Here is a 15,164-nt window from a genome sequence, read left to right as displayed (position 1 = left end):
TGACTCACTTGTTCTTTGAATGTAAATTTGTGTCTGAATTTTTGGAAAACCTTGCAAAGTACTTATTTACCATTATGAACAATGCCTATGTTTTTGACATGAAAGATATAATATGTTACTATTGCAATGACAACAAGACCATTGAAATTATTGTTAACTTGTTTATTCTTGTTGCCAAATACTACATACACCAACAAAAATTCCATATACACTCTATACCAAAATTACATATTTTTCTAATTGAATTTAATTATCTTATTAAAACATTAACCCTAGTGAATAACAACAGGAATAACATCTTCCTGAATCATTATAATAAGATATTTTCAGAGTGAATTTAAATGCACTAAAAAAAAATTTTTTGTATTATTTTATTGATATTTTTTGAACTTTTGAGTATTTTCATGTTTATACCTGTGTTTTGTTTTGTTAGACATGTTTGATGTAGCAATTTTTTTCAATGTATGAGCTGATTTTTTGACTATCTCATCCGAACAACGTCATATGAAAACAGAATAAAACATTACGCTAAATGATTTTTTTAAACACAAAAAAACAGAGTAGTTGATTGAACTTTCTTTCCAGACTATCTCATCCGAACAACGTCATAGACCCACTGAAAACAGAGTAGTTGATTGAACTTTCTCTCCAGGCGGCTCCAATGACGCTAAATGATTTGCGCATGCGCATTCGACTATCTCATCCGAACAACGTCATAGACCCACTGAAAACAGAGTAGTTGATTGGAGGAACTTGTAGTAACTATTTTTGGCCAGATGGGGGAACCCTAGCCCTACATCAACACCAAAATCACAGAATAATTTACCAATTTTATCATTTATTTAATCTTCATTTAGTTTATTTAAACTAGGCAAGTCAGTTAAGAACTTAAACAGCTATGGGAAAAGTCATATGCAAGGTGCACAGCACCACAGGTGGGTGAATGTATATTTATATGAGTTTCATTCCAAAACGTTTTATTTTATTTTTTATTTCACCTTTATTTAACCAGGTAGGCTAGTTGAGAACAAGTTCTCATTTGCAACTGCGACCTGGCCAAGATAAAGCATAGCAGTGTGAACAGACAACACAGAGTTACACATGGAGTAAACAATTAACAAGTCAATAACACAGTAGAAAAAAAGGGGAGTCTATATACAATGTGTGCAAAAGGCATGAGGAGGTAGGCGAATAATTACAATTTTGCAGATTAACACTGGAGTGATAAATGATCAGATGGTCATGTACAGGTAGAGATATTGGTGTGCAAAAGAGCAGAAAAGTAAATAAATAAAAACAGTATGGGGATGAGGTAGGTGAAAATGGGTGGGCTATTTACCAATAGACTATGTACAGCTGCAGCGATCGGTTAGCTGCTCAGATAGCTGATGTTTGAAGTTGGTGAGGGAGATAAAAGTCTCCAACTTCAGCGATTTTTGCAATTCGTTCCAGTCACAGGCAGCAGAGTACTGGAATGAAAGGCGGCCGAATGAGGTGTTGGCTTTAGGGATGATCAATGAGATACACCTGCTGGAGCGCGTGCTACGGATGGGTGTTGCCATCGTGACCAGTGAATTGAGATAAGGCGGAGCTTTACCTAGCATGGACTTGTAGATGACCTGGAGCCAGTGGGTCTGGCGACGAATATGTAGCGAGGGCCAGCCGACTAGAGCATACAAGTCCCAGTGGTGGGTGGTATAAGGTGCTTTAGTGACAAAACGGATGGCACTGTGATAGACTGCATCCAGTTTGCTGAGTAGAGTGTTGGAAGCCATTTTGTAGATGACATCGCCGAAGTCGAGGATCGGTAGGATAGTCAGTTTTACTAGGGTAAGCTTGGCGGCGTGAGTGAAGGAGGCTTTGTTGCGGAATAGAAAGCCGACTCTTGATTTGATTTTCGATTGGAGATGCTTGATATGAGTCTGGAAGGAGAGTTTGCAGTCTAGCCAGACACCTAGGTACTTATAGATGTCCACATATTCAAGGTCGGAACCATCCAGGGTGGTGATGCTAGTCGGGCATGCGGGTGCAGGCAGCGATCGGTTGAAAAGCATGCATTTGGTTTTACTAGTGTTTAAGAGCAGTTGGAGGCCACGGAAAGAGTGTTGTATGGCATTGAAGCTCGTTTGGAGGTTAGATAGCACAGTGTCCAATGACGGGCCGAAAGTATATAGAATGGTGTCGTCTGCTCTATACATTTTGGTAAATTAGCTATTGTTTAATTTAAAAAACGTATGATTGGTGTGTTTTTGTTATAATTGTTAAATTATATGTGTTATAATCTATCACTACATGGGTTTAATTTCAGAGACAAATAATCAGGTTTTGTTGCAAAATGCTAAATATACACCTCACTCTGAGGAAAAAAGAGGAAATAGCATGACAGATTTTTACCTTGTCAGCTCAGGGATTTGATCTATAAACATTTCGGTTAGTGGCCCAACACTTTAACCACTAGGCTACCTGACAACCAAGCATTTTGAACAGAATGTTTCATTGGATCAGTCTGAAACTTTTCACATACACTGCTGCCCTCTTGTGGACACCATCGGAATTACAACCAGAGTGATGGCTATATTAGCCATAAACCACACCCCCTCTGGTCTCAGCCCTTATATTGGCCATAAACCACACCCCCTCTGGCCTCAGCCCTTATATTGGCCATACACCACAAACCCCTCTGGCCTCAGCCCTTATATTGGCCATAAACCACACCCCCTCTGGCCTCAGCCCTTATATTGGCCATAAACGACACCCCCTCTGGTCTCAGCCCTTATATTAGCCATACACCACAAACCCCTCTGGCCTCAGCCCTTATATTGGCCATAAACCACACCCCCTCTCACCTCAGCCCTTATATTGGCCATAAACCACACCCCCTCTGGCATCAGCCCTTATATTGGCCATAAACCACAGCCCCTCTCACCTAAGCCCTTATATTAGCCATAAACCACACCCCCTCTCACCTCAGCCCTTATATTAGCCATAAACCACACCCCCTCTGGCCTCAGCCCTTATATTGGCCATAAACCACAGCCCCTCTCACCTCAACCCTTATATTGGCCATAAACCACACCCCCTCTCACCTCAGCCCTTATATTGGCCATAAACCACACCCCCTCTGGCCTCAGCCCTTATATTGGCCATAAACCACAGCCCCTCTCACCTAAGCCCTTATATTAGCCATAAACCACACCCCCTCTCACCTCAGCCCTTATATTAGCCATAAACCACACCCCCTCTCACCTCAGCCCTTATATTAGCCATAAACCACACCCCCTCTCACCTCAGCCCTTATATTAGCCATAAACCACACCCCCTCTCACCTCAGCCCTTATATTAGCCATAAACCACACCCTCTCACCTCAGCCCTTATATTAGCCATAAACCACACCCCTCTCGCCTCAGCCCTTATATTAGCCATAAACCACACCCCCTCTCGCCTCAGCCCTTATATTAGCCATAAACCACACCCCTCTCACCTCAGCCCTTATATTAGCCATAAACCACACCCCTCTCACCTCAGCCCTTATATTAGCCATAAACCACACCTCCTCTGGCCTCAGCCCTTATATTAGCCATAAACCACACCCCCTCTCACCTCAGCCCTTATATTAGCCATAAACCACACCTCCTCTGGCCTCAGCCCTTATATTAGCCATAAACCACACCCCCTCTCACCTCAGCCCTTATATTAGCCATAAACCACACCTCCTCTGGCCTCAGCCCTTATATTAGCCATTCACCACAAACCCCTGAGGTGCCGTATTGCTATTATAAACTGGTTACCAACATAATTAGAGCAGTAAGAATACATGTTTTGTCATACCCGTGGTATACGGTCTGATAAATCACAGCTGTCAGCCAATCAGGAGCTCGAACTACCCAGTTCATAAAATATTATTTTAGAACCATTTATTAATGAGACTAATTGAAAGACAGGATTTCAACAGCAGTGATTTTATTGACACACCTTGCTGTTTCACCAAGACCCACAGCTAACATCTTTCCCTCACTCAACAATCCTGACAACATTACCACACAAGGTCTTAAAAACACACACACACACACACACACACACACACACACACACACACACACACACACACACAACCTACAGTAAGCAGTATATATACTGAACAAAAATATAAACTGAATATAAAATGTAAAGTGTTGGTCCCATGTTCCATTAGCTAAAATAGAAGATTCCAGAAATGTTCCATACGCACAAAAAGTGTATTTTTTTTTCATCACAAATTTGTTTATATTCCTGTTTAGTGAGCATTTCTCCTTTTCCAAGATAATCCATCCACCTGACAGTCGTGGCATATCAAGAAGCTGATTAAACAGCATGATAATTACATAGGTGCAACTTGTGCTGGGGGGACAATAAATGGCCACTCTAAAATGTTTTGTCACACAACACAATGCCACAGATGTCTCAAGTTTAGAAAGAGCCATCAATTGGGATGCTGACTCCAGGAATGTCCACCAGAGCTGTTGCCAGATAATTTAACGTCCATTTCTCTATTATAAGCCTCCTCCAATGTCGTCTTAGAGAATTTGTCAGTACGTCCAATCGGCTTCATTAACCGTAGACCAGGTGTAACCACGCCAACCCAGGACGTCTGGCTTCTTCACCTGAGGGATCATCTGAGACCAGCCACCTGGACAGCTGATGAAACTGAGGAGTATTTCTGTCTGTAATAAAGCCCCTTTGTGGGGAAAAACCAATTCTGATTGGCTGGGCCTGGCTCCCAAGTGGGTGGGCCTGGCTCCACAGTGGCTGGGCCTGGCTCCACAGTGGATGGGCCTGGCTCCCAAGTGGGTAGGCCTGGTTCCCAAGTGGGTGGGCCTGGCTCCACAGTGGGTGGGCCTGGCTCCCAAATGGGTGGGCCTGGCTTCACAGTGGCTGGGCCTGGGTCCCAAGTGGGTGGGCCTGGCTCCCAAGTGGGTGGGCCTGGCTCCACAGTGCGTGGGCCCGGCTCCCAAGTGGGTGGGCCTGGCTCCACAGTGGCTGGGCCTGGCTCCACAGTGGCTGGGCCTGGCTCCCAAGTGGGTGGGCCTGGCTCCACAGTGGGTGGGCCTGGCTCCCAAGTGGGTGGGCCTGGCTTCACAGTGGCTGGGCCTGGGTCCCAAGTGGCTGGGCCTGGCTCCCAAGTGGCTGGGCCTGGCTCCACAGTGGCTGGGCCTGGCTCCCAAGTGGGTAGGCCTGGCTCCCAAGTGGGTGGGCCTGGCTCCACAGTGCGTGGGCCTGGCTCCAAAGTGGCTGGGCCTGGCTCCACAGTGGCTGGGCCTGGCTCCCAAGTGGGTAGGCCTGGCTCCCAAGTGGGTGGGCCTGGCTCCACAGTGCGTGGGCCTGGCTCCCAAGTGGGTGGGCCTGGCTCCCAAGTGGGTGGGCCTGGCTCCCAAGTGGGTAGGCCTGGCTCCCAAGTGGGTGGGCCTGGCTCCACAGTGGGTGGGCCTGGCTCCCAAGTGGGTGGGCCTGGCTCCACAGTGGGTGGGCCTGGCTCCCAAGTGGGTGGGCCTGGCTCCCAAGTGGGTGGGCCTGGCTCCCAAGTGGGTGGGCCTGGCTCCACAGTGGGTGGGCCTGGCTCCCAAGTGGGTGGGCCTGGCTCCCAAGTGGGTGGGCCTGGCTCCACAGTGGGTGGGCCTGGCTCCACAGTGGGTGGGCCTGGTTTCACAGTGGGTGGGCCTGGCTCCCAAGTGGGTGGGCCTGGCTCCCAAGTGGGTGGGCCTGGCTCCCAAGTGGGTGGGCCTGGCTCCACAGTGGGTGGGCCTGGCTCCACAGTGGGTGGGCCTGGCTCCCAAGTGGGTGGGCCTGGCTCCACAGTGGGTGGGCCTGGCTCCACAGTGGATGGGCCTGGCTCCCAAGTGGGTAGGCCTGGTTCCCAAGTGGGTGGGCCTGGCTCCACAGTGGGTGGGCCTGGCTCCCAAATGGGTGGGCCTGGCTTCACAGTGGCTGGGCCTGGGTCCCAAGTGGGTGGGCCTGGCTCCCAAGTGGGTGGGCCTGGCTCCACAGTGCGTGGGCCCGGCTCCCAAGTGGGTGGGCCTGGCTCCACAGTGGCTGGGCCTGGCTCCACAGTGGCTGGGCCTGGCTCCCAAGTGGGTAGGCCTGGCTCCCAAGTGGGTGGGCCTGGCTCCACAGTGGGTGGGCCTGGCTCCCAAGTGGGTGGGCCTGGCTTCACAGTGGCTGGGCCTGGGTCCCAAGTGGCTGGGCCTGGCTCCACAGTGGCTGGGCCTGGCTCCCAAGTGGCTGGGCCTGGCTCCACAGTGGCTGGGCCTGGCTCCCAAGTGGGTAGGCCTGGCTCCCAAGTGGGTGGGCCTGGCTGAACAGTGCGTGGGCCTGGCTCCAAAGTGGCTGGGCCTGGCTCCACAGTGGCTGGGCCTGGCTTGAAATTGGGTAGGCCTGGCTCCCAAGTGGGTGGGCCTGGCTCCACAGCGTTTATATTTTTTTGTTCAGTGGGCCTGGCTGAGTGGGTGGGCCTGGCTCCCAATGGGTGGGCCTGGCTCCAAAAATGGGTAGGCCTGGCTCCCAAGTGGGTGGGCCTGGCTCCACAGTGGGTGGGCCTGAATAAAATCATGGGTGGGCCTGGCTCCACAGTGGGTGGGCCTGGCTATAAAATAAATGGGCCTGGTTCCCAAGTGGGTGGGCCTGGCTAAATGGGTGGGCCTGGCTCCACAGTGGGTGGGCCTGGAAAAAAGTGGGTGGGCCTGGCTCCCATGGGTGGGCCTGGCTAAAAAGTGGTGGGCCTGGCTCCCACAGTGGGTGGGCCTGGTTTCACAGTGGGTGGGCCTGGCTCCCAAGTGGGTGGGCCTGGCTCCCAAGTGGGTGGGCCTGGCTCCCAAGTGGGTGGGCCTGGCTCCACAGTGGGTGGGCCTGGCTCCACAGTGGGTGGGCCTGGCTCCACAGTGGGTGGGCCTGGCTCCCAAGTGGGTGGGCCTGGCTCCACAGTGGGTGGGCCTGGCTCCACAGTGGGTGGGCCTGGCTCCACAGTGGGTGGGCCTGGTTTCACAGTGGGTGGGCCTGGCTCCCAAGTGGGTGGGCCTGGCTCCCAAGTGGGTGGGCCTGACTCCACAGTGGGTGGGCCTGGCTCCACAGTGGGTGGGCCTGGCTCCACAGTGGGTGGGCCTGGCTCCACAGTGGGTGGGCCTGGCTCCACAGTGGGTGGGCCTGGCTCCACAGTGGGTGGGCCTGGTTTCACAGTGGGTGGGCCTATGCTCTCCCACCCATGGCTGTGCCCCTGCTCAGTCACATGAAACCGCCTAATGAATGTATTTCTAGTGACTGATTTCCATATATGAACTGTAACTCAGTAAAGTCTTTTGAAATTGTTTTATGTTGCGTTTATATTTTTGTACAGTATAAATAGTCTCAGCTGAGTCACTGACCGACAAAAACAACAATCATTAAACACTACAAAAATAAACAAAAATGCAGCAGACTACTACAACAAAAAATGAAAGGACAAACTAATGACAAATCAATGAGGCTTGAATAAAATCATAAGGGTTATTCTACATTTAAAATATAAAATAAATATACTGTTTTCGTAAAAAGTCTAAATTTTCTTTGATATACAGTATATTTATATTGAAAAGAAAAAAGATCTGTTGCTTCACTTCATGACCGGTTTGTCTGTAAAAAATGATTAACCTAGAACTCCTTCTTTCAGTCGAGAGCTAGTCAATAGAGGCCTGTCAGTCGAGAGCTAGTCAATAGAGGCCTGTCAGTCGAGAGCTAGTCAATAGAGGCCTGTCAGTCGAGAGCTAGTCAATAGAGAGCTAGTCAGTCGAGAGCTAGTCAATAGAGAGCTAGTCAGTCGAGAGCTAGTCAATAGAGGCCTGTCAGTCGAGAGCTAGTCAATAGAGGCCTGTCAGTCGAGAGCTAGTCAATAGAGGCCTGTCAGTCGAGAGCTAGTCAATAGAGGCCTGTCAGTCGAGAGCTAGTCAATAGAGGCCTGTCAGTCGAGAGCTAGTCAATAGAGAGCTAGTCAGTCGAGAGCTAGTCAATAGAGGCCTGTCAGTCGAGAGCTAGTCAATAGAGGCCTGTCAGTCGAGAGCTAGTCAATAGAGGCCTGTCAGTCGAGAGCTAGTCAATAGAGAGCTAGTCAGTCGAGAGCTAGTCAATAGAGGCCTGTCAGTCGAGAGCTAGTCAATAGAGGCCTGTCAGTCGAGAGCTAGTCAATAGAGGCCTGTCAGTCGAGAGCTAGTCAATAGAGGCCTGTCAGTCGAGAGCTAGTCAATAGAGGCCTGTCAGTCGAGAGCTAGTCAATAGAGGCCTGTCAGTCGAGAGCTAGTCAATACAGGCCTGTCAGTCGAGAGCTAGTCAATAGAGGCCTGTCAGTCGAGAGCTAGTCAATAGAGGCCTGTCAGTCGAGAGCTAGTCAATAGAGGCCTGTCAGTCGAGAGCTAGTCAATAGAGGCCTGTCAGTCGAGAGCTTGTCAGTCGAGAGCTAGTCAATAGATGCGTGTCAGTTGAGAGCTTGTCAATAGAGGCCTGTCAGTCGAGAGCTAGTCAGTCGAGAGCTTGTCAGTCGAGAGCTAGTCAATAGAGGCCAGTCAGTCGAGAGCTAGTCAATAGAGCTAGTCAGTCGAGAGCTAGTCAGTCGAGGCCTTTCAGTCGAGAGCTTGTCAATAGAGAGCTTTCAGTCGAGAGCTTGTCAGTTGAGAGCTTGTCAGTCGAGAGCTTGTCAGTCGAGAGCTTGTCAATAGAGAGCTTGTCAATAGAGAGCTTGTCAATAGAGGCCTTTCAGTTGAGAGCTTGTCAGTTGAGAGCTTGTCAATAGAGAGCTTGTCAATAGAGAGCTTGTCAATAGAGGCCTTTCAGTCGAGAGCTAGTCAGTCGAGAGCTTGTCAATAGAGAGCTTGTCAATAGAGAGCTTGTCAATAGAGGCCTTTCAGTTGAGAGCTTGTCAGTTGAGAGCTAGTCAGTCGAGAGCTTGTCAGTCGAGAGCTTGTCAATCGAGAGCTTGTCAATAGAGGCCTGTCAGTCGAGAGCTTGTCAGTCGAGAGCTTGTCAGTCGAGAGCTTGTCAGTCGAGAGCTTGTCAATAGAGAGCTTGTCAGTTGAGAGCTTGGCAATAGAGGCCTGTCAGTCGAGAGCTAGTCAGTCGAGAGCTAGTCAGTCGAGAGCTTGTCAATAGAGAGCTTGTCAATAGAGAGCTTGTCAGTTGAGAGCTAGTCAGTCGAGAGCTAGTCAATAGAGAGCTAGTCAATAGAGAGCTAGTCAGTCGAGAGCTAATCAGTCGAGAGCTAATCAGTCGAGAGCTAATCAGTCGAGAGCTTGTCAATAGAGGCCTGTCAGTCGAGAGCTAGTCAATAGAGGCCTGTCAGTCGAGAGCTAGTCAGTCGAGAGCTAATCAGTCGAGAGCTTGTCAATAGAGGCCTGTCAGTCGAGAGCTAGTCAATAGAGGCCTGTCAGTTGAGAGCTAGTCAATAGAGGCCTGTCAGTCGAGAGCTAGTCAATAGAGGCCTGTCAGTCGAGAGCTAGTCAATAGAGGCCTGTCAGTCGAGAGCTAGTGAATAGAGGCCTGTCAGTCGAGAGCTAGTCAATAGAGGCCTGTCAGTCGAGAGCTAGTCAATAGAGGCCTGTCAGTCGAGAGCTAGTCAATAGAGGCCTGTCAGTCGAGAGCTATTCAATAGAGGCCTGTCAGTCGAGAGCTTGTCAGTTGAGAGCTAGTCAGTCGAGAGCTTGTCAGTCGAGAGCTAGTCAGTCGAGAGCTTGTCAATAGAGGCTAGTCAGTTGAGAGGTTGTCAGTCGAGAGCTTGTCAATAGAGGCCAGTCAGTCGAGAGCTTGCCGATAGAGGCCAGTCAGTCGAGAGCTTGTCAATAGAGGCCAGTCAGTCGAGAGCTTGCCAATAGAGGCCAGTCAGTCGAGAGCTTGCCGATAGAGGCCAGTCAGTCGAGAGCTTGCCGATAGAGGCCAGTCAGTCGAGAGCTTGTCGATAGAGGCCAGTCAGTCGAGAGCTTGCCGATAGAGGCCAGTCAGTCGAGAGCTTGTCGATAGAGGCCTGTCAGTCGAGAGCTTGTCAATAGAGGCCTGTCAGTCGAGAGCTAGTCAATAGAGGCCAGTCAGTCGAGAGCTTGCCGATAGAGGCCAGTCAGTCGAGAGCTAGTCAATAGAGGCCAGTCAGTCGAGAGCTAGTCAATAGAGGCCAGTCAGTCGAGAGCTTGCCAATAGAGGCCAGTCAGTCGAGAGCTTGCCGATAGAGGCCAGTCAGTCGAGAGCTTGCCGATAGAGGCCAGTCAGTCGAGAGCTTGTCAATAGAGGCCAGTCAGTCGAGAGCTTGCCAATAGAGGCCAGTCAGTCGAGAGCTTGTCAATAGAGGGCAGTCAGTCGAGAGCTTGTCAATAGAGGCCAGTCAGTCGAGAGCTTGCCGATAGAGGCCAGTCAGTCGAGAGCTTGCCGATAGAGGCCAGTCAGTCGAGAGCTTGTCAATAGAGGCCAGTCAGTCGAGAGCTTGCCGATAGAGGCCAGTCAGTAGAGAGCTTGCCGATAGAGGCCTGTCAGTCGAGAGCTTGCCGATAGAGGCCTGTCAGTAGAGAGCTTGCCGATAGAGGCCAGTCAGTAGAGAGCTTGCCGATAGAGGCCTGTCAGTAGAGAGCTTGCCGATAGAGGCCAGTCAGTCGAGAGCTTGCCGATAGAGGCCAGTCAGTCGAGAGCTAGTCAATAGAGGCCAGTCAGTAGAGAGCTAGTCAATAGAGGCCAGTCAGTAGAGAGCTAGTCAATAGAGGCCAGTCAGTAGAGAGCTTGTCAATAGAGGCCTGTCAGTAGAGAGCTAGTCAATAGAGGCCTGTCAGTCGAGAGCTAGTCAATAGAGGCCAGTCAGTCGAGAGCTTGCCGATAGAGGCCAGTCAGTCGAGAGCTTGCCGATAGAGGCCTGTCAGTCGAGAGCTTGCCGATAGAGGCCTGTCAGTAGAGAGCTTGCCGATAGAGGCCTGTCAGTAGAGAGCTTGCCGATAGAGGCCTGTCAGTAGAGAGCTAGTCAATAGAGGCCAGTCAGTCGAGAGCTTGCCGATAGAGGCCTGTCAGTAGAGAGCTAGTCAATAGAGGCCTGTCAGTAGAGAGCTTGCCGATAGAGGCCTGTCAGTAGAGAGCTTGCCAATAGAGGCCAGTCAGTAGAGAGCTAGTCAATAGAGGCCTGTCAGTAGAGAGCTTGCCAATAGAGGCCAGTCAGTAGAGAGCTAGTCAATAGAGGCCAGTCAGTCGAGAGCTAGTCAATAGAGGCCAGTCAGTAGAGAGCTAGTCAATAGAGGCCTGTCCGTAGAGAGCTAGTCAATAGAGGCCAGTCAGTAGAGAGCTTGTCAATAGAGGCCAGTCAGTCGAGAGCTTGCCGATAGAGGCCTGTCAGTCGAGAGCTAGTCAATAGAGGCCAGTCAGTCGAGAGCTAGCCAATAGAGGCCTGTCAGTAGAGAGCTAGCCAATAGAGGCCAGTCAGTAGAGAGCTAGCCAATAGAGGCCTGTCAGTAGAGAGCTAGCCAATAGAGGCCTGTCAGTAGAGAGCTAGCCAATAGAGGCCTGTCAGTAGAGAGCTAGTCAATAGAGGCCTGTCAGTAGAGAGCTAGTCAATAGAGGCCAGTCAGTCGAGAGCTAGCCAATAGAGGCCTGTCAGTAGAGAGCTAGTCAATAGAGAGCTAGCCAATAGAGGCCAGTCAGTAGAGAGCTAGCCAATAGAGGCCAGTCAATAGAGAGCTAGCCAATAGAGGCCAGTCAGTAGAGAGCTAGTCAATAGAGAGCTAGCCAATAGAGGCCTGTCAGTAGAGAGCTAGCCAATAGAGGCCTGTCAGTAGAGAGCTAGCCAATAGAGGCCAGTCAGTCGAGAGCTAGCCAATAGAGGCCAGTCAGTAGAGAGCTAGCCAATAGAGGCCAGTCAGTAGAGCGCTAGCCAATAGAGGCCAGTCAGTAGAGAGCTAGTCAATAGAGGCCTGTCAGTAGAGAGCTAGTCAATAGAGGCCTGTCAGTAGAGAGCTAGCCAATAGAGGCCTGTCAGTAGAGAGCTAGCCAATAGAGGCCTTGTAATGTTCCTCCCCATTAGAATACAATATTATTATTATTATTTGTATCAAAAAAAAATAGTTGAACACGTGTAACCATGAGGCAAAAACACATGTAAAAGCAACAAGAATGTGTCTGAGAACATCACTGGGGGACTACAAATCAAATAATCACACACACACACATAATCACTGGGGGGACTCCAAACACACACACTGGGGGGGGGCAACACACACAAATCACATAATCACTGGGGGACAAACACACACACACACAAATCAAATAATCACTGGGGGACACAAATCAAATAATCACTGGGGGGGACACAAATCAAATAATCACTGGGGGGACAAATCACACACACTGGGGGGACACACACACACACACACAGACCATAATTCAATAGTATTGTCAATCAAAAACCATTCAGAACCACCAAAGTAAAGGGTTCTGGGGGGGACTCCAAATCAAATAATCACTGGGGGACTCCAAATCAAATAATCACTGGGGGGGGGGACTCCAAATCAAATAATCACTGGGGGGGGACTCAAATCAAATCAAATAATCACTGGGGGACTCCAAATCAAATAATCACTGGGGGACTCCAAATCAAATAATCACTGGGGGGGGGACTCCAAATCAAATAATCACTGGGGGACTCCAAATCAAATAATCACGGGGGGACTCCAAATCAAATAATCACTGGGGGACTGGGGACTCCAAATCAAATAATCACTGGGGGGGGGACTCCAAATCAAATAATCACTGGGGGGGGACTCCAAATCAAATAATCACTGGGGGAAAATTAGAAGGAAAGTGGAAAGAGACAGAGATGCATATGTCTCCGATCAGTCATCCCAGTCCCCTGGTTCTAGGCCTGCGTCCCAAAACAGCACCCTATTCCCTATTAGGTGAACTACTTTTGACCAAGGGAGTAGTGCGCTATGTAGGGAATAGTGTGCCATTTTGGGAATTGGCCCAGGGCTCCATTCCTCCAGGGTCTCACAGCTCTGTGTTCTTCCCAGGCAGAGCCACCTTTTTCTGAATGTCTTCATCCGACGAGACCCCATCCCTCTCCTTCTCAGCTGATACGGCCTTTCCCTTCCCCTTCTTCTTCTTCTTCTTCACCTTCTCTTTCTTCTTTTTCTTCATCATCTTCTCTCCTTCCTGCCTGCCGCCCTCACTCCCTCCTCCTCCTCCTCCCAGGTCTTTGCTCTTCGTTCCCTTCTTCTTTTTCTTCTTCTTGTCCTCGGCGATGGCTGCCACATCTCCCTTCTTCTTAGAGTACTCCTCTTTCAGACAGGCTGGAGAAGAGGGGGAGAGGAAGAGGATGGGAGGCAGAGGACAAGAGTAATTCAACCAGCATTCTAATAACTAAGACATTCAAAACGATCAAATAAGTTACAATGTGTGTGTGTGTTATCTGTGTGTGTGTTATCTGTGAGTGTGTGTGTGTTATCTGTGAGTGTGTGTGTGTTATCTGTGAGTGTGTGTGTGTGTTATCTGTGAGTGTGTGTGTGTTATCTGTGTGTGTGTTATCTGTGAGTGTGTGTTATCTGTGTGTGTGTTATCTGTGAGTGTGTTATCTGTGAGTGTGTGTGTGTTATCTGTGAGTGTGTGTGTGTTATCTGTGAGTGTGTGTGTGTGTTATCTGTGAGTGCGTGTGGGTTATCTGTGTGTGTGTGTTATCTGTGAGTGTGTGTGTGTGTTATCTGTGAGTGTGTGTGTGTTATCTGTGAGTGTGTGTGTGTTATCTGTGAGTGTGTGTGTGTGTGTGTGTGCGTGTGTTATCTGTGAGTGTGTGTGTGTGTTATCTGTGAGTGTGTGTGTGTGTGCGTGTGTTATCTGTGAGTGTGTGTGTGTTATCTGTGAGTGTGTGTTATCTGTGAGTATGAGTGCGTGTGTGTGTTATCTGTGAGTGTGTGTGTGTGTGTATTATCTGTGAGTGTGAGTGTGTGTGTGTGTGTGTTATCTGTGAGTGTGTGTGTGTGTTATCTGTGAGTGTGTGTGTGTGTGTGTGTTATCTGTGAGTGTGTGTGTGTTATCTGTGAGTGTGTGTTATCTGTGAGTATGAGTGTGTGTGTATCTGTGAGTTTGTGTGTGTGTGTAATCTGTATTGTGTGTATTATCTGTGTGAGTGTGTGTGTGTGTGTGTATTATCTGTGAGTGTGAGTGTGTGTTATCTGTGAGTGTGTGTTATCTGTGTGTGTGTGTGTGTGTTATCGGTGAGTGTGAGTGTGTGTGTGTGTTATCTGTGTGTGTGTGTTATCTGTGAGTGTGTGTGTGTTATCTGTGAGTGTGTGTGTGTGTGTTATCTGTGAGTTGTTATCTGTGAGTGTGTGTGTAATCTGAGTGTGTGTGTGTATCTGTGTGTGTGTGTGTGTGTGTGTGTATTATCTGTGAGTGTGAGTGTGTGTGTGTGTTATCTGTGTGAGTGTGTGTTATCTGTGTGAGTGTGTGTGTGTGTTATCTGTGAGTGTGAGTGTGTGTGTGTGTTATCTGTGAGTGTGTGTTATCTGTGAGTGTGTGTTATCTGTGAGTGTGAGTGTGTGTGTGTGTGTGTGTTATCTGTGAGTGTGTGTTATGTGTGTGTGTGAGTGTGTGTGTGTGTTATCTGTGTGTGTGTATTATCTGTGAGTGTGAGTGTGTGTGTGTGTTATCTAGTTTGAGTGAGTGTGATCTGTGTGTGTATTATGTGTGTGTGTGTATTATCTGTGAGTGTGAGTGTGTGTGTGTTATCTGTGTGAGTGTGAGTGTGTGTGTGTGTTATCTGTGAGTGTGAGTGTGTGTGTGTGTTATCTGTGAGTGTGTGTTATCTGTGAGTGTGTGTTATCTGAGTGTGAGTGTGTTATCTGTGAGTGTGTGTTATCTGTGTGTGAGTGTGTTATCTGTGAGTGTGAGTGTGTGTGTGTGTTATCTGTGAGTGTGAGTGTGTGTGTGTGTTATCTATGAGTGTGAGTGTGTGTTATCTGTGAGTGTGTGTGTGTGTTATCTGTGAGTGTGAGTGTGTGTGTGTGTGTGTGTGTTATCTGTGAGTGTGAGTGTGTGTGTGTGTGTGTGTGTGTGTGTGTGTGTGTGTGTTATCGGTGAGTGAGTGTGTGTGTGTTATCTGTGTGTGTGTATTATCTGTGAGTGTGAGTGTGTGCGTGTATTATCTGTGAGTTTG

The 15,164-nt window shown here is 49.2% G+C and overlaps 1 protein-coding gene across 1 annotated transcript in view; it reads right to left on the bottom strand.

Annotated features, from left to right (window-relative positions):
- Positions 1-12,722: 12,722 nt before the first annotated feature.
- cnpy3 (canopy FGF signaling regulator 3) overlaps positions 12,723-15,164 on the bottom strand; it is a 6,857-nt gene continuing 4,415 nt past the window's right edge. The window contains exon 6 of the mRNA XM_065025211.1: positions 12,723-13,302. Coding sequence (XP_064881283.1) covers positions 13,001-13,302 — 302 coding nt within the window. The 3' untranslated portion in view covers positions 12,723-13,000. The remainder of the gene's footprint in view (positions 13,303-15,164) is intronic.

The sequence above is a fragment of the Oncorhynchus nerka genome, linkage group LG12, assembly GCF_034236695.1.
Source record: "Oncorhynchus nerka isolate Pitt River linkage group LG12, Oner_Uvic_2.0, whole genome shotgun sequence".
NCBI classification, from domain to species: domain Eukaryota; kingdom Metazoa; phylum Chordata; class Actinopteri; order Salmoniformes; family Salmonidae; genus Oncorhynchus; species Oncorhynchus nerka.
This window is presented reverse-complemented; position numbering and strand designations above follow the sequence as displayed.